The sequence below is a fragment of the Motacilla alba genome, chromosome 23 (assembly GCF_015832195.1).
Source record: "Motacilla alba alba isolate MOTALB_02 chromosome 23, Motacilla_alba_V1.0_pri, whole genome shotgun sequence".
NCBI lineage: Eukaryota > Metazoa > Chordata > Aves > Passeriformes > Motacillidae > Motacilla > Motacilla alba.
In genome coordinates, this window is record NC_052038.1 from 866391 (window position 1) to 894277 (window position 27887).

General features: G+C 49.4%; 1 protein-coding gene across 3 annotated transcripts; it reads right to left on the bottom strand.

Annotated features, from left to right (window-relative positions):
• LAPTM5 (lysosomal protein transmembrane 5) lies at positions 1-27887 on the bottom strand. Of its 3 annotated transcripts, none has more exons than XM_038160956.1 (8): positions 27689-27887; positions 21856-21949; positions 14969-15045; positions 14000-14128; positions 12279-12404; positions 11547-11642; positions 7902-7994; positions 1-194 (listed from the first exon to the last, which is right to left on the bottom strand). In XM_038160956.1, exons 1-8 carry the CDS (start codon positions 27773-27775, stop codon positions 102-104), a joined length of 795 nt encoding a protein of 264 aa, XP_038016884.1. In that variant the 5' UTR covers positions 27776-27887; the 3' UTR covers positions 1-101. The 3 variants fall into 3 exon arrangements, with proteins under 3 accessions (XP_038016884.1, XP_038016886.1, XP_038016887.1); XM_038160958.1 differs by having other exon boundaries at positions 5-194; positions 12279-12401; positions 27689-27881; XM_038160959.1 differs by lacking the exon at positions 1-194 and adding an exon at positions 4831-5292 and having other exon boundaries at positions 27689-27881.

Here is a 27887-nt window from a genome sequence, read left to right on the forward strand (position 1 = left end):
CTGAGTTGTTTGCTGTTGGTTTTTATTTCATTCTAAACAAACCTGGGACGTGTAGTAAACACAGCTCTGCTGCCCTCCAGCCTCCAGAAAGCTCCTAGGTTTTACAAAATGCTCCACAATTTCTGCCTATTTCTGGCTTCCTTTGATGTTCCAGGTGAGTGCTCCGAGCTGGATTCCTGGCTCCACTTTTCACCCTGCAGAGAAATAATGACAAAAGCTCCAATTCTTGTGTTTTACCCCCACAATGTTCCTATTTTGGTTTGAGGGATGGAGGGACCCCTCCCAACCTCCTGCATCCCCATTTCCCACCCTGCCAACGTGGAATTACAGCAGTGGGTGCAGAGCAAAGCGTCCAACAAATGATGCAAAGGAAAGGCTGGGGAGGCAGGAGTGGCTTTGAAAATAACCCCTGCACTGAGTCAGGATCAAAGGAATTTCTGTTTATCCTTCCAGCTGCAAAGAGCTGGCAAATATCCCTGGGGCTGCTGCTGGAAATAGCAAATGCTGTTTATGGCTGGGCCTTGTTTGTGTGTTTTATGGGTCATACTTATTTCACAGGGATCACTTTTTGTTTGTTCCCCGTGCCCACAGCTTCTCCTGGGACTGAGCTGCCTCCTGGGCACGGTTCCTGCCTCTCCTGCTGGCCACCTGCAGGGCTCTGCTCCTCCATCCCTGCCTGGATTTCTCCACCTGTGCAATTCCTCGCTTCTGGCCTGGACTGGGAGGCCCTGAAGTTGTTTCTGTGCTAGAAGTGGCTGGCATGGCACCAGAAATTTGTGCAATTTTGGGCGTCACAATAGAAAAAAGGTCTAAAGGTGTTGGAGAGCAGCCAAGAAGGGACATGGAGGTGGGAAAGGGTTTGGAGGAACAGCTGAGGGCACTTGGGGGTATCCAGCTGGAGCAAATAGCTCAGGGATCTGCAGCTCCTCCCGAGGGGCAGCTCCCATCCCTGCTCTGGGACAGGGACAGCAGCCAGGGCACGGCTGGAGCTGGGCCAGGGCAGCTCAGGCTGGAGAGCAGGGCAAGGTTCTTCCCCCAGAGGGTGCTGGCACTGCCCAGGCTCCCCAGGGAATGGGCACGGCCCCGAGGCTGCCAGAGCTGCAGGGATGCCCAGGGTGGGGTTGTTGGGGGGTCTGGGCAGGGCCAGGGTTGGATCCTTGATCCTGTGGGTCCCTCCCCACTCAGGATATTCCACGATTTGATGATCCTATGCAAGAACAGCAGGATGAGATTTACCAGTTGCAAATGTGGTCATTGTGTGGGCAGATCCTTTTCTCCAAGGGGAATGACCCAAAACCCTGATGGATCAAGGCAAGACACACAAAAGCCCCAGGAATCAGAGGATCCCAGAATCCTGGGGTAGTTTGGGCTGGAAGGGATCTTAAAACCCATCCAGTGCCACCTCGTGCCACGGGTAGGGTCACCTTCCACTCTCCCAGGTTAGTCCAAGCCCATCCAAAATGGCTGCAAAATACTTCCATTGGCAGGAATGTTCCACAAAATCCCCTTTTCCACTGGAGCTTTTGCTGGGTGGAAAAGCCACAGCAGCCGGGGAATTTAGTGGTCATCCCTGGAGTCCAGGAACATTCTCAGACCCCAGGAGATGTTGTTAGCTCAGTCAAGACCCCCTCATTTATCTGTGCTGAGATCCTCAGCTCAATCATCAGCTCAGTCTTCCCCTCCACCAGAGAACTGCTGCTCATTTCTCCTCTGCCCTGACCAAAATCCAGCTTGGAGAAGCGCTGAGATCTTTGCGTGAGCTGAGCCTGGGCTGGGGACACATCCATAAATCAGTTTGGAGAAGCCAAACCAGAATAACAGGGGCATTTAAAAGGGTCTTTTCTCAGTCTCCAGCCCAGCCCTGCTGGGGCCGTGGTGGGGCTCGGGAGCAGCCTGGGCCAGGCTGGGCTCAGTTTGTGTTGGCCGAGCCCTGTGGCATTTCAGAAACCCAGCCCCACGTCCTGTCTCCAGCTCAGCCCTGGCCTGGCTGGGAGCTCACAATAAATCCATACATTTTATCAGGGTTGGGGAAACTGGAATGCTGGAATGCTGAGCCCTGCAGGGAAAGCTCTGCCCCAGGCAGGAGATGGACTGGCTTGGTTAGAGCCAGGCTCAGTTAGACCAGGTGTGAACCCACACTGAGACCAAGCCCAGCTCTGCCAGACACGTCCTGACCATATGTTAGCTACGGCAGCTCTATTGTCAAAGCCAATCAAAGCAAGAGGCCCAGGGACTGATTCACCCCGCTGCAGCCACTCAACAGCCAGGAGCACTCCCCATTATTAGCAGGAATTTAATTAGAGGGAGAATCTGAACCGCTGGAAGAGGTGGAGGAGGGGTTTTAAAAAGATTTAGCAGGACCACATTGAGGAGCCCTCCTCTGGTTTGGAAACCAAGAGAATTGCCAGCATTTCATGTTTGGGCAGCCCCAGTTAATGGGGTTTTGGTGGGAGGAGGCTGGTTGGATGTCCCAGAGCTGTCTCACACCATCCCAGGCTCTGATAAGGAATATTTAGGGCAGTATGTGCTTTTTCAAAGGGAAGGCCCATCCCAAGGCCGCCTCCCGGCCTGGCTTGGAGCAGCCAAGGTGAGAAATAAGAAGAGCTCCAGCATCCAGCCTGGTCCCGTGGCTGTGACCAAGAGAAGTGTGGGATGCTCTGTCCCAGAGCTGTCCTGCACCGCCCCAGGCTCTGATATGGAATATTTCGTGCTTTTCCAAAGGGAAGGCCCATCCCGAGGCCTACTCCAGGCCTGGCTTGGAGCAGCCGAGGAGGGAAATGAGAACGGCTCCAGCACCCAGCCTGGTCCCGTGGCTGTGACCAAGAGATGTGTGGCGTGCTCAGTAACCAATCTGATTAATATTGCAAAGATCACATTTAATCTCTCCACAGAATAAAGCAGGGGATTGGGCTGGGCCTTGCTGCTACAATCTGGACTCTCCTGCGAAGTTTCCTGGTGGAATTTCGAGTTGCTCTCTTGCTCTTTGGTTACAGTTAAACAATTGGCAGACATGCGGGCAGAAAATTGATTTTCTGCTAGGAGGATTGGACTGGTTTGAGCTTTTGGGGGGATTTCTGAGCATGTTTAAAAGCACTGGAGCCACTGAGATGTCATTTGGGGCACCCTTCCAGACTCCAGGTCTGCTGTGGAGCATCCTGGTGCCCAGAACAAGGAGATGGAGCACAGAAAAACGGAATTATCCCCCCTTAATGGGAAAATCAGCTGGAAAATATACAACCAACATCATTCTCTTCATCCCCATTACAGAAATGCACATCGAGTGAAAAGAGCAGGGGCAGCAGCACATTTCTTATTCATCCTCTGCAAATATTCTATTGAAGTTTGCTGTTAAATATTCCATTGAAGCCTGGTTTGTGCTGGTTCAGAGTGGAGCAGCCCCCCCGGGCTGTGATCTGAGCTCTGCATGAGGCTGGAATGGAGATTTTATTTAAGACTGAGAGAACCCCACTTCTTTCACACTGTGATGTTTGAAAAAAGCAGGAAATTACCCCAAAAGGGGAGCAGTGGAATTCCAGGGACATCAGCAGTGCCATCAGTGACATCTGCAGGGCCTGAGCTGAGCAGAGTCACTGGTGAACAGGCCACAGATCCTTATCACTGCTGATAAGGCAGAGAGGCAGGTTTTGAGAGGAAATTGAATGAGAAATACCAGCTTTTCCTTTGCAAGCAGCACAAGCATGAGAAAGATCAGGCCAAGGTCAAAGCACCATATTTTTTTTTTTAAATCAAATTATTTCTTCCTTCCCTCAGCAATCAGACACCCTCAGAAAACAGACTCACAGTTTGGAAGCCATAAACATTTTTATTTTAATTGAAACTCGTCTTCCAAATGACATAAAAGCACAGAAAAAAAGCACCCACTCAGGTATGAAACAGCAGAGCTGAATATTCTGGGTTGTGTCAATCACCACAAGCAGACAGGGTGAGGGCTGCAACTCCTGGGGGATTTTTGGCTGATCCCTTTGCTGTAGGAATTCTGCTGGAGGAGCTGCAGGGCTGGGTTATCCTAGAGAAAATTCCTTTCCTGTTCATCCCTGTCATTGTTTAACATGAGATTTCCATGTCCCACAGAACATTTCCACGTTCCATGGAAACATTTCCATTTCCATGGAAAATTTCCATTTTCCATATGGGCCAGAGGGACTGATAAGACACTGAGTGAGCCAAGCTACAGCCCACAGAGGGGATTTTTTGAGTTTGCCATCTCTTTTTGAGCAGCAAGAGGTTTTATTCTTTAATATTGTTCAGTTTTTGTGCTGATGAATGCTTTGCCTATTAAATAAACAGGTTTTTTTCCACTTTTCTCCAAGGAAATCTTTTTCCCAAACCAGTTAGGGGAAGAACCACTTGAATTTGTTTTTCTAGAAGAAACCCCTTTAGAAGTTTTTCTCCCAAAACTGCCCTAAACCAGGACAATCCCTTAATCCCACTTCCTAAAGGTCTCCCTGCTAAGCCAGAGGAGAACCAGCGTGGCACAGAGCAAAGCTGGCAGGGCTCAGGCCAGCCCTGCACCCACAGCAGCCAAATCCCAGATTCCAGGGACGGCAACCAGAGCCAGAGTCACAAAACTGAGGAGTCAGAGTCAGGAACTTGGGGTGCCAGGGTCAGGAAATTGGGGTGCCAGGGTCAGGAAATTGGGGTGCTGGAACCAGGAAATGGAGGTGCCAGAGTCAGGAAATTGGGGTGCCAGGGTCAGGAAATGGAGGTACCAGAGTCAGGAAATTGGGGTGCCGGAACCAGGAAATGGAGGTGCCAGGGTCAGGAAATTGGGGTGCTGGAACCAGGAAATGGAGGTACCAGAGTCAGGAATTTGGGGTGCCAGAGTCAGGAATTTGGGGTGCCAGGGTCAGGAAATGGAGGTGCCAGAGTCAGGAAATGAAGGTGCCAGAGTCAGGAAATTGGGGTGCCAGAGTCAGGAATTTGGGGTGCCAGAGTAAGAAATTGGGGTGCCAGGGTCAGGAAATGGAGGTGCCAGAGTCAGGAATTTGGGGTGCCAGAGTCAGGAAATGGAGGTGCCAGAGTCAGGAACTTGGGGTGCCAGGGTCAGGAACTTGGGCTGCCAGAGCAGGACAAGACTCCAACAGTTTCCTGGCAGGATGTGGCTGGAAAAGGCTGGGAGCTGCTCTGGGTGAGGACTGGGGCTCTGCTGGGGGAGGCAACAGCAGCAGCCAGTGTCAGCTCTCCCCCGGGCTGGGCTCAGATGGTCACATAGGGAGGGGGGCAATCCTTGGGAGGCAATTCCAGGGCTTCCTCATAGGACGGCAGCGTGGCCTGGAAGAGATCAAAGGTTTTGGGATCACAGGGATTTCATCCTAGAATTCATTAAGAGTTAGAAATTGAACTTAAAGTAAAAACTAATTTTAGATTTAGCTGAAGAGTGCTTTTAAAAACTTGTTTAGTCTATAGTTTGCTAAACTTATTTAATCTACTAACTTACTGTTCTCACAAAAAAACTACAGAAAAAAAAACCAAAAAAAAATTAAAGTTACTTAAAAAAAACCAAGTTTCTAAACTAAAGAGAGATAAGGAGGGGTCCCACCGACCTTAAAAAGAAAACTAAAGCTAATTTGCAGACACAGCGATGTTACGACGACGTTACTGGAGAGCTGCACAGGCTCATAAACACTGATGAGACAGTTTTAATATGAAACAGGGCTAGGAAAAAAATATGCATGAACCTATCATGAAACTTTATGCATATGCAACAGGTTAGGGGATAAAACAGACTCAGGAATTCTCAGAGGTACACACGTCCTTTGGGGGAGCTGACCCACCTGAGTCCGAGCCTGAAATAAATCAGACCAACTTTACAGCTTTTACAAGGTGTAGAGTTGGTCTTTTCTGCAAATTGGGGTTCCTCTGCCTGGCTCCAAGCAGGGACAAAGAACCACTTGGATTTTAGGGCAGAAGGGAGGAAATCCAGGAGTGTTTGGATGCACCTTGTGCCAGTGCGTCCCCATTCCTTGGACAATGAATGGCCCAAGGATCCTGAATGTGCGGAATCCCAGCCTCAATCCCAAGGAAAGCTGAGGAATTTCGCAGAGGGGCACAGCCGGGGCATGCTGCTGGCAAGGGAGGGCCCAGCAGACTGCTGAGATAAAAGCCAAAGCACAGCATTCCATACCCCCAGCATTCCACATCCCCCAGCATTCCATCCCCTCAGCATTCCCTATCCCTGAGCATTCCACATCCCTCAGCATTCCCCATCCCCTCAGCATTCCCCATCCCCTCAGCATTCCCTATCCTCAGCATTCCATCCCCTCAGCATTCCCTATCCTCAGCATTCCATCCCCTCAGCATTCCCTATCCCTGAGCATTCCACATCCCTCAGCATTCCACATCCCCCAGCATTCCATCCCCTCAGCATTCCCCATCCCCCAGCATTCCCTATCCTCAGCATTCCGTCCCCTCAGCATTCCCTATCCCTGAGCATTCCCCATCCCCCAGCATTCCCTATCCCTCAGCATTCCCTATCCTCAGCATTCCATCCCCTCAGCATTCCCTATCCCTGAGCATTCCACATCCCCCAGCATTCCATCCCCTCAGCATTCCCCATCCCCTCAGCATTCCACATCCCCCAGCATTCCACATCCCCCAGCATTCCCTATCCTCAGCATTCCATCCCCTCAGCATTCCATCCCCTCAGCATTCCATCCCCTCAGCAATCCATATCCTCAGCATTCCATCCCCTCAGCATTCCCTATCCCTGAGCATTCCACATCCCCTCAGCATTCCATCCCCTCAGCATTCCCTATGCCTGAGCATTCCACATCCTCCAGCATTCCATCCCCTCAGCATTCCACATCCCTCAGCATTCCCCATCCCTCAGCATTCCATCCCCTCAGCATTCCATCCCCTCAGCATTCCACATCCCTCTGCATTCCCTATCCCTCAGCATTCCCCATCCCCCAGCATTCCACATCCCCTCAGCATTCCATCCCCTCAGCATTCCCTATGCCTGAGCATTCCACATCCTCCAGCATTCCATCCCTTCAGCATTCCACATCCCTCAGCATTCCCTATCCCTCAGCATTCCATCCCCTCAGCATTCCATCCCCTCAGCATTCCCCATCCCCTCAGCATTCCCTATCCTCAGCATTCCATCCCCTCAACATTCCATCCCCTCAGCATTCCATCCCCTCAGCATTCCATCCCCTCAGCATTCCATGTCCCACCCTCTTTCCTTTTCACCCATCCTTACAACACTGAAAATCCCAAACTCTCAGACAGAAAAGAGAAGAAAAAGCTGATTTTAAACCCTTTTAGCTATGGAAACCAAAGTCCAGCTGGAATTGTCCCCAAATTCCTGGATCAGGGATCACAGGGAATCCATTCCCATTTATCTGCTGTGCCCGAGTTTCACCTTCCTTGCACTTTGATTTTAAAGATTTTATGCAGAAAATAAAGAAGTAAAATGAAGTGGATAATATATTGTAATTAAAAGCTGATTATTAGCTTTTATTACTACTAATAAATTAATCTATTAATAATAGATTATTACTGCTGCTGGGGATTTGAAGGGTTGGAAATTCTCAGATCCCAAAGAAGCCGAGAGAAGGATCACCAGTCTAAAGGATTCCTGTTCATGCAATAAATTCACTTTTCTTCACCTCTCCCACTGTTTTTGAGTCCATTTTCAGGAATAAATTCACTTTTACACCCTTTTCCCACTTCTTGTGGAAGTGGAAGTGCATTTCCTGGGGGATTTTTGGCTGATCCCTTTGCTGTAGGAATTCTGCTGGTGTCGCTGCAGGGCTGGGTTATCCAAGAAAATTCACTTTTCCACTGCCTGTGGCTCCACTTCCAGGAAAAAATTAATTTTTCCTCACCTTTTCCACTGTTTTGGGTCCACTTTCTGGGGTAAATTCACTTTTCCTCACCTTTTCCACTGCGTGTGGCTCCACTTTCACCTCCTCCCTCCTGCTGGCTTTGATGAACTTAAAGCAGCTCAGGACACACTTGAACATGTAGGCCTGGAAAAGAGGGAAAGGGGAAGGAAAAGGGCATTTTCCCATGGCACTGCAGGGCAAAAAGGGCATTTCCCCTTTTGCCACCAGCCTGGGATTTTCCTGCTCTTTTCTCGGGAGGGAGAAGTTGGGGACCACGATCCCAGGGCCTTAATTCAGTGTTTCCTTCCTTCCCTGGGAATGTGACGATCCCATGAATTCAGAACAGCACTGGGTGGGACTGGGATCAGTATTTCAGTAACTATGAAGGGATTAAACACAAACCCCATTAAACACTGAGAGCTCTGAGAGCACAGTATCCTGAGCAGGAAAGGGAAGAACAATAAAAGTAATATAAAGTGATTGATTAATATAAATATAAATTTATAAAAATATAATTTGATTAAAGTGATTAATTCCATGAATTCAGAACAATGCTGGGATGGGACTGGGATCAACAATCCAGTAAATAAAAAGTGATTAAACATAAAATCCATTAAACACAACATTGAGACCTCTGAGACCACAATATCCCAAGGTAGGAAAGGAAATTGTGGCTTTGATGACTTTTTCAGAGCAGGTTATGAAGTCTGGATTCCATGAATTCAAAACACTGAGGTGGGACTGGAAATCCAGTAAATATAAAATGATTAAACATAAAATAGTGGGACTGGGATCAACAATCCATTAAATATAAAGGGATTAAACATAAAATCCATTAAACACAACATTGAGACCTCTGAGACCACAATATCCCAAGGTAGGAAAGGAAATTGTGGCTTTGATGCCATTTTTCAGAGCAGGTTACAAAGTAGGGATGCCTCAGGAAAGCACCAGAGGCACCACAGAGACCCAAGGACTGCCCCAAAAATCCTTTCATTGAGCAAAATCCCATTTTTGCACTTCCCTGACAGGACGTCCTGGCACCCCATGGATTTACCCATGCAATAAATGGATATTTATCCATGCAATAAATGGATATTTATCCATTTTCTGGGGAAAAAGGGATGATTGAGGGGCTGTGGCCCAGGGAAATAAGCGGGGTCTGTGGGGCTGGACCTGTTAAATCAATATTTTCCCTGCTCCGAGCGGCACGAGTCGTGTGCCTGGTGTTTGTGTTGGCCTGGGAACAGGCTGGGAGCAGCTGGGATTTTCAGGGAACACAGGGAGCCACAGATCCCAAACCTGGGCTGTGCAGCGGAGCATGCCCAGGACAATGAGGGCTGTTGGGGGTGGCACCAAGCCAAGAGAAAGAGAAAAAAATGAATGAAATATCTGAGGTGAAAAAATCAACCTCAACATTCCAGAGATCGGAGGTAAATCCAAACTTTGAGCATCTTTTGGGAATGCTGCAAAACCCTTCCTGCTTCCAAAGCCTCTTCATCCAGAGAGCAAACCTGGAGCTGTCACAGAAACTGGGTAGAAACCTCCACTCATCCATGGAAAAAAAACTAGAAATCTGAAAAATCTAAAAAATAAATCTAAGAAATTAATAAAAAACTACACAGCAAAGGAATGCACTGCCTGATTTTGGTTTTGAAATCAAATCATACAACAAAGGACTTCATTCCCTGATTTGGGATTTGAAAAAAAGTCATACAACAGAGGAATGCATTCCTCAGTTTTGGTTTTGACATAAATAAAAAGCACTCAACGAAGGACTGCATTCCTTGATTTTGGTTTTAAAATACATCAGAATCATGCAACAAAGGAATGCATTTCCCCATTTTGGTTTTGAAATAAATTAAAATCATACAACAAGGAATGCACTTCCCAATTTTGGTTTTGAAATAAATCAAAGTCACAAGGATAGTTTTATTCCCCTTAATTTCTGCTTTCTTATCCCTGTGGTGCTGGAGGCCTTTATGACTCCAAAGTGAGGTAAGCATTATTGGAATATTTGCCCACCTGCCATCCCTGGAAGTGTCCAAGGCCAGGCTGGAGCACCTGGGACAGTGGAAGTGAGATGAACCTAAAGGTGCCTCCAGCCCACCTCACCCCATGGATTCAGGATCACTCATGGATGCAGAGTGGAATTGCCCTAATGGTGCAATGGCAGCATCACCCTGCCCTTGGAATATTTTTTCCAAGGAATTCTGAATAACAGATCCTGCCAGGGCCCTATAGGCAGCAAAGACCCAGCCCCACACTGCCCTTGGAATATTTTTTCCATGGAATTTTGAACTGATTCTGCTGCCACAGGTAATGCAGAGCCAGCCCCATGCTGCCCTGAGCCGGGAGGCTGCAGGGAGAGAATCCCATGGGGTTTTACCCATGGAAGAGGAGAGGGATCGGCACTGGGATTAAAGGATGGGGGTCCTGATGGCTTTTTGGGGTTTTATTATCCCTCCTCTTACAACCCCAGCACAAGAACCCATTGAAATTCCAGCATTTCGTGGGTAGAGCTGTGGAAAATTCCAATTAATCCATTTGCCAGGTCAGGGAGATTCCTGCCAGCTGGGGCTCGGGGTTATCTTCGCTCCAGCTGCACACTCCATGCAAATATTAAAAGAGATTTTAAAGCCATGGTTTAAATGCATCCATACAAAACTCTCCACTCCCAACTGGCTTATCTGGCCCTCCCGTAGGCTCAGAATGTAAAATGGTTTCCAGCTCACAAGCAGCACTTTCTGTCCAAGCACCTGCAAGATTCTGGTTTTCTTCATGGGGCTGAAGGTGAAAAATCAGTTCCCTGAGCCACTGAAGCAATAAAAGATAAAACCCCTCTCTGGTGGAGCTTTCTTGAGGCACCAGCAGGGTTTAGCTCCTGGTTTTAATGAACTTTGGGAGTGTCAGGGTGCAGAACCCTGCTCCCATCAGAGAGGACACAGCCCCTCACCCAATGAAAGATCTCACCTGCTGCTCAATAATCGCATTTATTTGGGCACTTTACAGCAGAGGACTTTGCTGTGGTTTTTTCAGCCTTTCTGCTGTGGTTTTTTCAACCTTTTTCTCCTTCTTGACAGGAATGGGCAATGATAATTTGGTGATTTAAGAGGGATTTTGCTTTGTGACTCACACAGAGAAATAAAGGCAGGGGTTTGGACAAACCATACAGAGGCATAGCTCCCACTGTGCCCGAGTGTCGGATTAAGACTTTTTCTGACCCAGAGATGGGGTAACTGAGAGGTGTTTTAAAAACTTTTATTTTATTTTCAGTGTCATGTGAAGGGTGAGACAATACAGATGTTATAATTCACACCATCACAATCAGAAGCCACCTATTTCCTAATTAATAAATATATTATAAGCATTTCTTGGCTTATCAGCTTTAGCCACACCATGCTGTAAATGCCTTAAAGTCAATCATCTAAAATGATCCCTCATGGGTCCCACTGCAGTGCATCTTTCACAGTTCTATTTCTCCAAAGTATCTGGCCTTATTTACAAGGCCATCCTTTGAAACTTGTTTCTAGGTTTCACTTCTCTCTCAACGGTGTCTGTCCTAGTCCATGGCATTCCTAAGTCAGCATTCCTTATCGCAAAGTTTCCCACACCCAAGGAGAGCCCAACAAGGCAGATCTGGGAGAGAATTAAAGCTGAATTTTCCTAGGCAAGCCTCACTTCAGAGCCTTTTACCTTGAGGATGAGCACAGCCACGAAGGCGATGGTGAAGGTGATCATCACTTTGGCGTATTCCTCTGCTGGCAGCTTCTCCAGGGCTGGCAAAGAGCCCTGGGGAAAAGGGAGAAGGTCTCAGCCCAGAACACTCGTTCCCTCTGCCAGGGGCACCCACAGAGAGGGGTTCAAGGTTCAGGCAGAGCAAGGAATGAGGGATTTTCACTGCTAGCAGGATCACAGGGAGATTGTTTTCCTCCTTCTGTTTCCACTCCTTGGGCAAAGCCCTGTTTAAATGAACTTTTAAAATTTTAATATCCACTTTTGCCACCAGCCTGCTCTTTTCTCTGGAGGGAGAAACTTGGGACTGTGATCCCAGGGCCTTAAATCAGTGTCTCCATCCTTCCGAGGAATGTGGTGATTCCATCTGTTCATAACACCACTAGGGTGGGACTTACTAAATATGACTGTTTAATAAAGATGAAATTTGAGATATTTTCCATGCAGGCAGCTCCACCTGAATCACTTAGCTCTGCAATTTGCATCCATCGGATTCCAACAAGGAGAAACAAGGTGTATTTTTAAGGAACATGGGAGCTGTCAGTCAGGAGCAGTGCTGGGGAGAAGACGGAAAAGCCTCTTTGTTGTCAGACTGAGCAGTTCTGGACGCTCCAGAGGAGCTGCAGAGCCAGGGAATGGGAACTTGCAGGAGTTCCCAGGGTGGGAAATGAGCAGAACTGGCTCCAGACCTACCCTACTGTCCACAGGCTTGAGGCTGAGGTAGGTGGGCACCTCCATGTAGGAGCTGCACAGGGTGAGGATGCTCAGGCAGAAATCCAGCAGCTGCAGCACCAGCAGGGGAGTCCTGGAGTGGCCCTGCTGAGGGAACAGGAACTGGGTTACAATCACAGGATTGGGTCACTTCTGCAGACTATTCACACTTTGCACAGAGCCTGCGGCTGGTTCACATGGAGTCTAAGCCACTAAATTCCCGTAAATTCAACCCAAAGCTTCCCTTCTGCTGGCCCAAAGAGTGAGCAAACTGTTTGTGGGGCTTCATCTGAGCTCCACGGAAGCCTCTGGCCAGGACAGTGACAATCTCAGTTTATCTCCAGTGATGCCTTGTGAAGGCTGCTCTAGAACAGAGACTAGACAGAGCTAAAGAATAAAGCAGGGATTTATTAAGAGGACTGAATAGATCCGTCTTGGGCAGCACAACCCAAAATATCCACAAAAATGGATGAGGTCACAGGGTCTCTCACTTTTATAAGTTCTCTATTGCATATTGGAGTTCATTGTCCCGTTCCAGCCCCAGCCCAGGCACTCCCACCCTGCTTGTTTCTCTCTCTCCAGCCCACGCTGTTTGTGCTCCTGGGCTGAGACTTGGATCATTTGTCCTTGGTGCCCAGCTGGAGCAGGAATTGTTTTGTCTCCCTGCTCTGTGCAGAGAGCTCACCATCCCATAATGTGAAGCTCAGACCCACACACTAAAGCAGCACAGAACCTGAAAAACATAAAATCTAAACCTGAGGCATCAGCAGCAAACCCCTCCTGTCAGGGGCACACCCAGAGCCACCTCTCTCAAAGCCAGGAGAAAATCAACATTTCAAGACAGGGGAAGATAAATATCCCAGCTGCCACTGGTTTCCTTCAGCCTCCAAGGATTGTATCCTGTCTAGCCAGGAGAAACCACCTCACATCTGGATTCAGGATCCTAAAAGTCTTTTCCAAACTAAAGGATTCCATGCAGAACCACAGCCCAAGGTAAGGACCCTTCATTCCAGCCTAAATGATTCCATGAAGAACCACCCCAAGGGAATGATCCTGCATTTCATACATTCCCCATCTTCTTTGCTTCTTTTCTGCCAAGGTCAGGGTTAAATTGTGAGATGGGATTTCTTGCTGGGACTCAGATGTTCATTATCTATCTATGTTTTTATCTCTGTCACAGTCTCACAAACCCTGAGTTCTGCAGCGCTTCACTCTAACACACTGAAAATGGAGCCCCATCTCTCTCTACAAGGCCTTTTAGGGATAAACTGCCCAATTAAAAAATGACACCTAAATTGTTTTTACCTTTAACCCAATAACCAACCACCCCTGCCTGCAATGGGGACTTTTTATCCAATTACACAAAACCACCCAAACCCATGGAGGAGAAGGGGAAGGAGAAGGACCAGCCTCCACCCTAAAACCTCCATCTTGCTCTACAAATATTACTGTATTCTAAACCCCAAACTCTGAGTTTCCCACCCTGTGACATCACACACTTCTATCCAAACTCCACACCCACAATCCCAGCTCTGTCATTCCATTCTGGAAGCTTCTCCACAGCCTCAGGTCAGTGCAGTGTTCTCCTGGGGGTCAGTGCCTGGCAGCACAGCAAGTCTCACATTCTCAGCAGCCAGGGTTCCAACAAGGAGAAGGAGCTGTCACCCACTCAGGAGCCCCCAGGAGGAGGAGCTGCCACCCACCGTGTGGCCCAGGGAGGACACGGAGATGATCGCTGGCACCTGGATGTAGGAGCTGAACATGGTCAGGAGGCTCAGGAGGAAATCGATGACTTGCAGAGCCAGGAAGGGGATCAGGAGCCGCTCCCTGTTCTGAGGAGGAAAAGCGGGTATTTATTACATAACCATTGTATATAATGGTTATTTCCATTCCAGGTGGGAAATAAGACCAGCTGGCAGCACCTGGAATGGAGCACCTTAGGTGGTGCTCCAAGAATTAACACTTCCCTGGAATTTCTGATTTCAGTGACAACCGATCCAGAGAAAATCATCAAAACTGATTTTTTCACCCCTTTGGAAAATTCCTGTGAATTCTCACTCTGTGACATTGGCACTTCCCATCAGAGCTGTCATCCGACTGTCCCTGAAATTCACCTCTGCAGAGGCAGAACTGGGTTATTTGGGTGGGTTTAATGCTTAGACCTCTGCCATCAGATTCCTGGTGTTTCCAGCCCCGGGCCTGGTCATTCCTCCTCCTGCACTGGGAAATGAGTCCCCGCTGCAGCAGGGCAGTGACAGCTCTCTCTCACAGTGACAGTTCTCTCTGACTTGCAACAGGGAAAGGAAATGAGGCAAGAATACCTTTCTAAATCATAAAATCTCCTTCATTTAACACCAAACATAGCCCTGATGGAAATGCTGCCCAGATTTGGTAAATCTTTCAAAAAGTTTGAAGCTTTTCCCAGGAACTGGAGGCTTCAAACCAGTCCCTCTCCCTCCCTGGAACCAGGAGACCTTTTTATCTGCCTTTTTTCCTGTGTGATTTTGTGATTCTGGGATTTTAATCTACTTTTTTCCTGTGTGATTCTGGGATTTTTATCTGCCTTTTTTTTCCTGTGTGATTCTGTGATTCTGGGAGGTTTTCCTGCTTTTTTTGACCACAATTCCAGTGATCACCATCCAAACCCCGAGTGTCATCTGTGGGGAACGTACCTTGAGCACCCCGAGCAGGAGGTGGAAGCTGATGACAAACAACATGAGGATCAGCAGGAAACTGGTGGTGATATCAGCTGAAAAGGATAAAAATTACAAAATTACCACATCACCAAAAGGTGTCCCAACTCCATCACACTCCTAAAGGAGTGGCACAAAGAATTGTGTCTGTGCAGGAATTATTGCCACGCAGCTGGAGTTAACCCTCTTTTCCCTTTTTACACCCATTTTGGTCTCTGAAGTTCCTGTATCCACCAGGCACTGCGAGTTGTGAGCCTGGGGGAACCAAGGCCTGAAATGTTAAATGCCCCAGGCTACAAAATGAAGAATAAAAAAAACCAAAAACCAGAGGGCTTTTGGCTCATAGCTCTGAGCTGGAAATTATTTAGAGGCTGAAAGGCAGGTAAAGGAGCCAGCAGTGAAATGCTGAAGGACCTTCACAATCTCTCAGAGAAGAGCAGAAATTTTCACCCCGGGGAGGGTCAGGGGGGATCTCTCCCCTCAACTCTGCAGCTTTGGGATGCAAGGGACACCTCAAAATGCCATGTGAGGGGGTTAAGGGTGATTTTTGGCAGCTGCCTTGGGTGCAGGGGCTGATGTTTTATATCCACAGAGTTCCTGCTCAACCTTTGCCTGAAAGCAAATTTCCCTCCTGGAATCACAGACTGCCCTGCTGCTGATTCACCTCTCCAGAGGCAAAACTCTGCTGCTTTTTTTATCAGTCTCTGCACAACCTTTCCCAGAGCTTTCTCCAACTCCTTTCCTTCTGTTTCACCTGATAGCAAAGAGCCAAAGTTTTAATTTTTTTTTTTTTTTTTTTTTTAAGCAGCTGATCCTTCCCATAGGTGCACAGGACTGATGGTCCTTGGGGGTCCCTCCCTTCCAGCAGAGGATATTCCACACAACTATGAATAAATCCAGTGCCTAACTCTGTTTTATCCATCACGCTCCCACTGTTTCCATAAAGAACTCTGGGAATTGTGCCTGTAGAATCCCTGTCACGTTCCAGCTGCTCTGAAATCTGTAACTGCTCCATATCACCCTTTTTTGCCCAGGAAAATTCATCTCCATCTCCGCCAGCTCTGAGTGTTCACCTGGAGCTTTGGTCCCCCTTTGCTGAAGGAAGATTTCAGTGCTTGGGCAGACTCCCAAATCATCCCTTATTCCCTTTCTAGAAGTGGATATTCTTTATTCCAGTGAATATTTATTAATTAAATATATTCATTTCTGTTTGTTTGTTTGGGTTTTGGTGGGGGGTTTTGGGTTTTTATGGCGTTTGGGGTTTTTTGTTTGTTTGTTTTGGTTTGGTTTTTTTTTCTTTGTTTTGGTTTGGTTTTGGGGGTTTTTTGTTGTCAAGAGGATAAAATCATTCCTAAAGATGTCAAGGCAGAGAAACCCGTCCCTGTTTTTCAGGCAGGTGACCCCAACAATGATAACTTTATCAGAATTTGGACATTTGCTGTCTTTAGGGGGAAATGCAAAGATTCCCCCCAGGGTAAAGGGACACAAATCTACCTCGAGCTCCAGAAAGGACTAAAAATGTCACTGAGAAGCTCTGCAACAATTCCAGGTTTGTTGAAAACCTTCCTGAGCCACATCTGAGCAGGTGGCATCAGCAGTGCCACCCCTCCCATCCTCCCTCTGCGAACAGAGTTCATTTAAATGCAATTTAAATTCATTTCAATTGATACAAAAGGGATTTTCAATTCCCCTGCTGTCTCCTCTTTAAATCTCCTCCAGAAATGAGCTTTGCTGATGGGAAACTTTCAGTGAGCAAAGAAGCCCTGCCCAGCACTTCCTCCCCCAGCACGAGGAGCCTCTTCCTTCCTCAGCTTGGGGGAAAAACCCTCTGGGGAGGCTGCAATGCCCCCAGGAACCAAAAAAAAGCTGATCTCGAGGCTGGAGCCATCTGGAGGGGTGGGATTCAGGGAATGATCCAAATTATCCACTCGCCCTGCACCAGGAAAGGAGGGCTGGGATGGTGCAAAGCAAGGAAAAGGATTTTCCTCATGACCTGATAAAACCCCAGTGAATTCAGAACAGCACTGGGTGGGACTGGGATCAGTACTTCAGTAACTATGAAGTGATCAAACACAAACCCCATTAAACACTGAGAGCTCTGAGAGCACAGTATCCTGAGCAGGAAAGGGAATCGTGCCCTTGATGTCATTTTCCAGAGCAGGTTACAAAGTCTGGATTCCATGAATTCAGAACAACGCTGGGATGGGACTGGGATCAGCAATCCAGTAAATATAAAACGATTAAACATGAAATCCATTAAAACACAACATTGATCTCTCTGAGATCACAATATCCCCAGGTAGGAAAGGAAATCATGGCTTTGATGGCTGCTCCTCCCCAGGCCGTGGGAATCGAGACCCACGGGAGGAAGAAATTTCTGTAAACAATGAAGAGAGAACCCGCAAACCCCGAGGGAGAGGGGGAAAGGGCTTTGCCTCCTGGAGAAAATCAGGGCATCTCCCTCCAAAGGCAGCCACTGCTGCTTTCCTTCTGCTCCTGCGGGTGTGGGAAAGAGAATTCCAATTGGAATTCCAAGGCGGAACAACAATCCCAGCTTTGAGGAGCAGGGGAGTGGAACCAAGGCTGGGATATGGAGCACAAAGAGCCAAAGATTAACTGGGAACAACCTAAAACCAAAACAATCTTCTAAAAGGAGCCAGACTCAGCTTTTGTGGGACCAGCCCTGAAGGAGCCAATTCCAATCCCATTAAAGCCCAATCTCCCAAAGCCTTTTCCCTAAAGGAGCCAATTCCAATCCCATTGAAGCCCAGTCTCCCAAGGCCTTTTTCCCTGGGTTTTGCCCAGCACCAGCACTCGTGGGTTTGCCCAGAGAGGATTTATCTCCTTATCCCAGGATCTTCTGGGGTCCAGCACAGCCACGTTTTCCTGCCTCTCTCTCCATGGGCTCCTGCTCCAGCTCTCTGGCAGGATCCCTAATTAACTGGGAAGCAGCCATTGCCAGCTAATTGCCCAGCTGGATTTTCCAAGCAGAACCTGGATCAAACCCCCCCCAAAAAAACCCCACAACCCCACAAACACAAAGGGATGGAAAGAAAACCAAGAGAAAACAACTTCCCATGAGCTGGCTGGCTCCTGTGTGTTCCCAGGCAACGGAGTCATCCTCCCTGCTGGCAGCAGGGGTGGGTGGGTGCCGTGGACAAAAACCCAAAAAAGGCAACCAAAAAAAAAATCCCCAACCCCCTCCAAACAAACAAACCAAAAGCCCCCGAACAAACAAAAAGCCAAACAAAAAGCACAAACAAAAACCCCAAACAAACAAGAATCCAAACCAACAAACAAAAGAACCAACAAAAAAAACCCCAAAATCCCAAACAAACAAACAAAAATCATAAACAAACAAAACCCCAAACCAACAAACAAAAAACCCCAAAAAACAAAACAAAAAAAATCGAGGCAAACAAAAGAAAACAAATACACAAACAAACAAACCCCCCAAATAAACAAAAACCAAACAAAACAAAAAACAAACAAACAAAACTCCCAAATCCACAAACATAAAATAAAAACCAAAACACCAACCCAACCCAAACCAAAAATCAACCCAAAAAACCCCTATGAAACATCAAAACAACCAAACCCTGAAAGAGGAAGGAAACCCTTGAGGTCACACTTGCATCAAGTTCCTCAATTCCCATCAAAAATGGAAGTGGGAACACGTTTTACAGGAATGGATGATGGATGATGGATGATGGATGGATGGATGGATGATGGATGATGGATGGATGATGGATGGATGATGGATGGATGGATGGATGGATGGATGATGGATGGATGGATGGATGGATGGATGGATGGATGGATGGATGGATGGATAATGGGTGATGGATGGATGGATGGATGGATGGATGGATGGATGGATGGATGATGGATGGATGGATGGATGGATGGATGGATGGATGGATGATGGATGGATGGATGGATGATGGATGGATGGATGGATGGATGGATGATGGATGGATGGATGGATGGATGGATGATGGATGGATGGATGATGGATGGATGGATGGATGGATGGATGGATGGATGGATGGATGGATGGATGGATGATGGATGGATGATGGATGATGGATGATGGATGGAGGATGGATGGATGGATGGATGGATGGATGGATGATGGATGGATGGATGATGGATGATGGATGGATGGATGGATGGATGGATGGATGGATGGATGGATGGATGGATGGATGGATGATGGATGGATGATGGATGGATGATGGATGATGGATGATGGATGGAGGATGGATGGATGGATGGATGGATGGATGGATGATGGATGGATGGATGATGGATGATGGATGGATGATGGATGGATGGATGGATGGATGGATGGATGGATGGATGGAGGGATGGATGATGGATGGATACTCCTGGTTTCCTTGTGCTGTTCCCAGCCCTGGCTCTGGAGCCAGCTGCGTTATTCCCTGCAGGGTCATTTCCTGGGAAAGCTCTGCAGGAAGGGGTTTGCACCCTGCACTGGAGGCTGAGCTGAGCAGAGCAGCCTCCAACCAGTTCACGGGAATATTTGGGAATATTGCTCCATGGGAAATGTGGGAACCATTGGACTGCCCCTTGCTCAGGTTCCTATCAGCAGGACTCACCCAAATTCCCATTTTTTGCTCACTGCTGATGCCTTTCCCCTTGGAACCAGGTGATTTCAGTCCCTTCCAATCCAGACACTCCGTGATTCTGTTGGATGAACCAAACCTTTGAGTGCTGATGTCAAACAGTCCTGGGGGATCCCAGTGTGCCTCTTTCCTTGGAAAAACCTGAAGCCAGCTTTTATAACTTCACCAGGCAGTGCCTATTCCTGGTTTGGTGCTTTTCCCTATTTCTGACTCCTGCCTTGTGGACAGGAGGGTTTGGAATGTGCAGGAACCTGTACTCAGCCTCCTTTTCCTCCACGTACAGGGAGTTTTCAGCTCAGAAACAGCCTCTGGAAAAACAGGGAACAGCAATTCCTGGCTGCCAGGGGTTGTGTTTTCTCTCCGTGGGCATGGACGGGGCAGGGAGGGGACCTGGGTTCCTGCTTTTGCTCCCAGGGTTCTCTCAGCTTATGGTTTTCAATGGAAAATTACTCAAGAAAGGAAACCCCCCCTGCACTTGTTTCCAAACAGCTCTGGCAGAACATCGTGGTTGGGCAATATTTGAGGGCTTTGGTTTTTTAGATGGCACCTCATGAGGCAGCTCCAGGTCTTTGCAAGGATCTGAGCTGGATCCTTCTGGTGGAATTCAGTCCTTCAGGAATTGTGAGCTAAGCGACAGCTTGGCTGCCTCTTCCAATGTTCTGGAAAAATACACCAGGGGCTGGGAAAATCTGGGCATGGGGGCCATAGGGGGAGGGAGGGGTGGTGTGGCTCTGTACAGTTGAGAGGCAGGAGATCCGTGGGAATAGCTCCATGGGAATAGTCCCATGGCAATGGCTCCATGGGAGTGGCTCCATGGCAATGGCTCCATGGAAATGGTTCTACAGGAATGGTTCCATGGCAATGGCTCCATGGCAATGGCTCCATGGGAGTGGCTCCATGGCAATGGCTCCATGGAAATGGTTCTACAGGAATGGTTCCATGGCAATGGTTCCATGGCAATGGCTCCATGGAAATGGTTCTACAGGAATGGTTCCATGGCAATGGCTCCATGGCAATGGCTCCAAGGGAGTGGCTCCATGGCAATGGTTCCATGGCAATGGCTCCAAGGGAATGGCTCCATGGCAATGGCTCCATAGGAGTGGCTCCATGTGAGTGGTTCCAAGGGAAGAGCTCCATGAGAATGGTTCTACAGGAATGGCTCCATGGAAATGGCTCCATGGGAGTGGCTCCATGGGAATGGCTCCATGGAAATGGCTCCATGGGAGTGGCTCCATGGGAATGGCTCCATGGGAATGGTTCCATGGAAATGGCTCCATGGCAATGGCTCCATGGAAATGGCTCCATGGAAATGGCTCCATGGCAATGGTTCCATGGAAATGGCTCCATAGGAATGGTTCCATGGCAATGGCTCCATGGCAATGGTTCCATGGCAATGGCTCCATGGAAATGGCTCCATGGCAATGGCTCCATGGCAATGGCTCCATGGAAATGGCTCCATGGCAATGGCTCCATGGCAATAGCTCCATGGCAATGGTCCCATGGAAATGGCTCCATAGGAATGGTTCCACATGAATGGCTCCACATGAATGGCTCCATGGCAATGGCTCCATGGCAATGGCTCCATGGTAATGGTCCCATGGAAATGGCTCCATAGGAATGGTTCCACATGAATGGCTCCATGGCAATAGTTCCATGGCAATGGTTCCATGGGAATGGCTCCAAGGGAGTGGCTTCATAGCAATGGCTCCATGGGAATGGCTCCATGGCATGGAGGGGTGTTGTGTGCTGGTGGCAGTGTCCCACAGCCCACACATCCATGGGATCAGTGTGGAGTGGGACTTGTCCCCTCTGTCCATTGAGGAGTTCTGGGACACTTCAGTGTTTCCCTGGAAATGCCCAGAATGTGAAGGAAGTCAGGAGTGTGTGTGAGGCTGGAATGATCCACAGCTGGAGAAAAGGGAGAGGAAGGGAAACCAGGATTGCCAGGGGACTCCACAGGAGATTCCAGAGAGAGCTGAAGGACTCTGTGGGTGCTGCAGAGTTTGTGCTGATCCTCTGAAATAAAAACTTCTCTGGGCTCCACATTGATCTCCAACACAGCCCTGGCCTAAAGCAAGCCCCAAACAGAGCCTAAATTCCTTCCTGAGCTTTTGACCCAGAATTCCAAACTCTTTGATGGAAAAGGCAGAGGGAGCAATCAAGACTGAGGGATCCCTCCCTGCCCCACAGCTGCTTTGCAGCATTCCCAGGACCCACCAATTCTGTAGTAATCCTTGTCCAGGTCTTTGCAGAAGCCCTTCCCGTTGGCCACCTCCAGGGAATACTCGATCAGCAGCAGGACGCTCATGACCTGGAAAACAAAGCAAAAAACACAATTCAGGGGCCTTGGGCCAAATTCCCAGCAGTGAATTTATTTCCAGGGAATGCTGGATGGACGAGTCTCCAAGTGAGTCAAACACAATGGGTTTAAATCCCAGGAAATTCTGCGACAACAGTTATCAGTTTATTAATATTTTGGATTTAACTGCCAGCAGAAGGAGGATGGAGAAATAACAAAGGCAGTGTGTTTTGTTTCAGTGGTTTTTATCCTGGTTTTATGTTTTGAAATTGCCTTTTGCTCCTGAGATGAGGAAAATGCAATACCAGTATTCCAAAGAGTAAAAAGAAACACAAAAAAGATAAAAGATCCCCCTGTAAGTGCAGCTGAGCCACTCCACTGACAAAACCATCTCTTTCCTTCTTTTATTATCTGAGGAAAATCTCCAAATGTTCTGGAACTGGAATTATTTTTCCCAAGTTTTCCAAATGGACCATCAAACCCCAGCCTCCAGGGCTCATTCTGTCCAGAGTTTAATGAGCTGGGAAATGGAGGGAGGTCCAGAGCTGTGGGCTCAGTCCTGGCCCTGAACTTCTGCACTCAGCCAGGGATGTCTGAGCCCAGCTTAGGGGATCTCCATGGAATCAGGGAATCCCAGAAAGAATGGAACTTGCTGGGTTATTCTCTGCTGGATTATTTCCTGGCAAAGCTCTGCAGGAAGGGGTTTGTATCCTACACTGGAGGCAGAGCTGAGCAGAGCAGCCTCCAACCCATCCAGGGGAATATTGGGGAATATTGCTCCAGGGGAATCCTGGGAACCATTGCCCGCTTTGGAAGGGATTTGCCCATGGGTTGGAAGGGATTGGAAAGCTCACCCCATCCCACCCCTGCCATGGCAGGGACACCTCCCACTGTCCCAGGCTGCTCCTGGCCTGTCCAACCTGGCCTTGGGCACTGACAGGGATCCAGGGGCAGCCACAGCTGCTCTGTCCATCACTGTGTGTATCCCTGGCTGTCCCTGTGTGTCCCTGTGTGCCTGTCCCTGTGTGCAGAGCAGGCCCAGGCTCTGCTCCAGGCCCAGCAATGGCCCCAGAGCCACGGGCAGGGCCTGAGCCCAGGAGCTGCCCCTGCCCAGGAGGCAGAGCTGCTGCCCTGGGCAGTGCCAGCCCTGAGCAGAGCCCAGAGAGGGGCTGGAGTCTCCTCCCTGGGACATTCCAGAGCCACATGGACACTCTGCTGTGCCCTGAGCTCTGGGATGGCCCTGCTGGAGCAGGGAGTGGCACCAGTGACCCCATGGGGTCCCTCCAGCTGCCCCTCTCCGTGACCCCGAGCCCTCTGGCCCTGCAGTGATGCAGAAGCCAGGCCCTATCTGCCACCCACATCAGCACCAGCTTGGGAAGAGCTGAAACACTTTTTCCACCAGAGCTGCACCAGCCTTTCACTTCAGCCACGGCCGCAGCAGCACCGCGGGCAAGGAGGAAGTGGCACCGCTGCAGTCTGGGCTTGTGTTTGCAAACTGGGGCTGCTGGAACAGCACAGAGCCAGCTGCTGCACGGGCTGGGCCTGGGCAGAGGATGGGTCTGGGTTTTCAGAGGGATCCAGACACACTTTGGGCAGCGGGGATGCCCAGCCAGGAGTGCTGAGCTGCCCTTGCAAAGGAGCTATGAGAGGGAAGGCTCAGCCTTGCCCCAGAAAGGGGGAAGCGAGGCTGGGAGGTGACAGGAGCTGAGCACAGCCCCTCTCTCTGCCTCTGTGTCAGCTGCAAAAGATCTAGAAATAATTTCAAACCAAATTCATCAACTTTCTGAGCCCCCAGCTGCAGCCCCCAGAAGAACTGTGGCATTCCCAGAGCAAGCACCCACCAAGCCACGCTGAGCTGTAAGGGGACTGGGAGCTCCTGTCCACCCTGTCCCTCTGAATTTAAAATTCTGTCCAGAGTCTGGGAGAGAAGGAAGGATGTGTCAGGTTTTCCCTGGGCCTGTCTGATACCAGCTTGTTCAAGAGCCACTCTGCCGTCTTCCCTTTTTTTCAATTAAGTAAATGAACTTTGCAATTTGTTCATGAGCTGGCAGGAAAAGGAGGAATATCCAGATCTCATTACACGAGGACACGACAAAGTTAACACGAGTTCAGCTTAATGGAACAGCATTTCAGCTCCCAGGGCAGCTCTGAACCCTGTCAAGGATGAAATTGCATCGATCCAAAGTGTCTTTACAGCTGCTGGTGCCCCTTGGGAGGAGAGGGATCTCTTAATGAAGACACATGGAGATCACACCTGACTGCAAGGTGGCTGAGAGGTTTCATGTTCAGGCTTCCAAACATGTTTTGCTTCCTTTATTTCTGCTGTTGGTCCAACCCCTCGATTGCCAGTGTGGGAAATACAGGCAGAAATTGACTTTTCAGGTTCCACTTAAAAGGAAGCCTGAGCAAAATGGATGAGCTGGGCCCTAAATATCAGTTTTGTTCTGAAAGAGGAGTGGGTGAGAGCAGGACAGCAAACCCCAAATTCCATCCCAAATTCCCATCCCATCCAGCAGATCCGGAGGCTGAAGTTGAGCGTGAGGAACTCTCTCTGATGTCTGCCAGAGAAAAACGAGGCCCTGGTTTCCTTTCTGGTGAGGAAGTGAGCCACACAACCCAGACCAAGTACAGTCACACAAGATAAGGACATGGCAGGAAACCCCAGCCCAGCCCGAGAGATTCAGGAGATGTTTAAGGCAAAAGCTGGTTTAAAGTTTTCCATTTTGTGTAGAAAGAAAGAAGCACTGGGCTGTGAGCAGGCAGAGACCTTTGGCATGGAGAGCCAGGCCAGCACAGGACACCTCTCCAGCAGCTGAGTTTGGCATGCTGGGATGTGGAGCCCTCCTTATTCCTGCAGGGAATGCACATCCAAAGGATGAACCCTCTGCAGAGGGGCCTTTTGGAGGAAGGCAGAGCAGGATGGATGTGGTGCCTGCGCTGCTAGTCTCACTTGCACAGCTAGTCTCACTGCAGATCCACCCCTCAGAAACCAAAAAGTTCTCATTTCACACGGAAAAATACCCAGTTCCCTTTCCTTTTGCAATGCCACAGCAGGAGAGTCACAGGTTTAAAATAGAGGATTTCACTTCCAGGTATTCCATTCCCAGCCCCTCTCCAGCCCTTCCTCCCTGATCTCCTAGAGCTGGAACTTTTGTTGCTGTTCATCTGTAAAAGGAGATCCATGTTTCTTGGTGGAAGAAATTTGAATCCCCAGGAAATGAATGGCTGGAGCTGGGCCAGGGCAGCTCAGGCTGGAGAGCAGGGCAGAGTTCTTCCCCCAGAGGGTGCTGGCACTGCCCAGGCTCCCCAGGGAATGGGCACAGCCCCGAGGCTGCCAGAGCTCCAGGGATGCCCAGGGTGGGATTTGGGGGGGGTCCTGGACAGGGGCAGGAGCTGGACTTGAGGATCCTTGTGGGTCCCTTCCAGCTCGGGACACTCTGTGATTCCATGGTATGCTGAAATAATGTAGGACTGAGATAAATCCAGTCATTAAATCAAGGGAGATAAATTAGGGTGTCTTGAAGGCAGAACCTAACACACAGAGCTCCCATTCCCTGGGGACAATCCTGCTGCAGCTGCAGTGGGGTTAAACTGCTCTTAGAAGTCACGTTGTGCCTTTTTTTTCTGAAATATTTGCAGCTTGACTGATCTCCAGGTGATTTATCTTCATGCATGTGGCCCTGGTGCGAGGCTGCTCCTCTGCTGCTTCACAGCCGGGGTTTCTGCAAGGGGAGCTTGAAGCCGTGGGGAACAGGGGCCCCTGGGGACAGGGACAGGGTGCTCTGGGTGCTGGGGTGTTCTGGGGACACTAGCACAAAGAGCACCACCCAAAAATGCTGCCCTGTCAGAGCTTCTCCTTTTCTCTCTTGAATTTCCGAGTGGCTCTTGTGGCAGCCGAGGGTGAAGTGAGGAATGCTTTGAGTTCTCATTTGGTTTCCTTTCACATTTCATCTTGTCCTGCTGCCTCCTTGGTTGAGCTGCTCCAGGACAGGCAGCTCAGGCTCTGTGGGACCCCTGGCTCAGCCCAGCCTGGTGAGAGCTCAGTGAATCCCTCTGAGCTCACCTGAGTCATGTCCAGAGGTGAGGACAGGGCCTGGGAGGGTTCCAGAGGGGAATTTCTGCTCTGTGAGTTACAGAGCTGCCAAAGAGAGGGGCTGGAGTGCAGCTGAGGCCAGACAAGCTGCAGAGGCTGCTTCTCAAGGCTCCTCTGGCTCCAACCAAGGAGCAGCAGGAGAGGAATTCTGTTCCTGCACTGGAGCAGGTTTCCAGCCCTGATCTCAAATCCCTCTGTCAAACACCTTGAGGCCTGAGGAGCAGGACAAACTCCCCAGTGCTGTCTTTGAAAGTCACCTGCAGGTCATCTCCCCACACCAGTGGAGCTTGGCTGATCACACACCCCATCCTCTCCTCACTCCCCTCCTCCTTCCCTGTCTCTGTTCCAGAACACCCAGGATTTGTTCCAGTTGTCCCTGAAGAGATCAGCAGTGAGGCAGAGCTGATTTATGGGAGAAGACCTTGCCACAGAGCCTGAGAGCTCTTTGGTGGCACTGCTGTCACCCAGCATGGCTGGGATTCATCCCTGGCACCTACAGCAGGAATTTATCCTGATCCAAACCCCCTGAACTGATGGAGCAAATCAGCCAAGGTATAAATCCCTTTTCCCTTTCCTTCCCCCTGCCCAGCTGCAGCTGCACCATCAGGAAGGGAGAGAAGAGGCAGGGGGGAGAAATGATTGGTATTCTGTGATAGCTCTTAAAGTAAGACAGGACCTATCCAAAAATTACCCTGTTTTCCAAGAGCAAGAGGAATGGTACAGCTCCTGCTGCTCCAGGGAAGAGGGGGGACCTTGGAATGTCCTTTGTGTGCCACAGCTGCCATTCCCATGGGATTTCTGCAGGCTACAGCTCTCCCCAGTGCCCCTCTGCTGGGCAAGTGAGAGCCCCATTATCACCCCAAGGGCCCAAAACCCTGGCTGTGCACACCCAGAGCTGTGGGGGGACCATGGAATGTCCTTCCCGTGCCACAGCTGCTGATTCCACAGGATTTCTGCAGGCAGCAGGTCCCCAGCTCCCCCTCTGCTGTCCCAGGAACCTGTGAGAGCCCCGTTACCACCCCGAGGGCTCCTAAACCCTGACTGTGCACACCCAGGGCAGCACAGGGGTTATTTTAATAACCCATCCATGCAAGAAACCGCATCCTCAGGACGGTTGAAACCACCTAAAGCTCCTCAGTGCCACCAGGAGCGTGGGAGAGACGGGCCTCCAGGCTGTCCTGCTCTGCTATCCCTGCCCTGAACAGCTTCTAGATACGGCCATGATCCCAATGGAAACCAAAAGAGACCCAGAGGAGGCAGCTCTGCCCATCACCCTCTGCTTATCCAGCTCCCAAATCCCTTAAGTGCCACATTCCCACATTCCCACTGCCAGTGCTGCCCACTCCCACCCAGCAGGTTCTGGATACACTCAGGTAGGAGCTCCGGCACTGAGCAGAAAAACAGGAAGCAGAGCGAGTTTCCCTGAGCTCCAATTGGCAGAGACAGGAAAAAATAGTTCAAAACCCCTCCCAGTGCAGCGAATTCCGCTTCTCCCTGTCCCCCACCACCTTTTGTTCATCCCTCTTAACTCATCGAGTTTTCCTCTTGGGTACAGAGAACATTCCAGTGTCAGGGAACCCTGTGAACCACAACAATGCACCTCCTGGAGAGGTTCCACCTCTGTTTTCCTGTCTGCCTGTCCCCCTTGCAGGACTCACCATGTGGAAGATCCCCAGGGCCACTGTCGCTGTCTTGATGTTGAAGCAGCAGCATTTGGGGGGCTCAGGGGGGGTTTGGGGGGTCATTTTCAGGTCCCTCTGAGCACTCCTGAGTTAATGAGGTCGGATTTGCAGCCGCCCCACAGAACGCGAAGTGAGAGCAGCTCGGCTTCCTTCCTGCTCTCTGAATGTGTGAAAT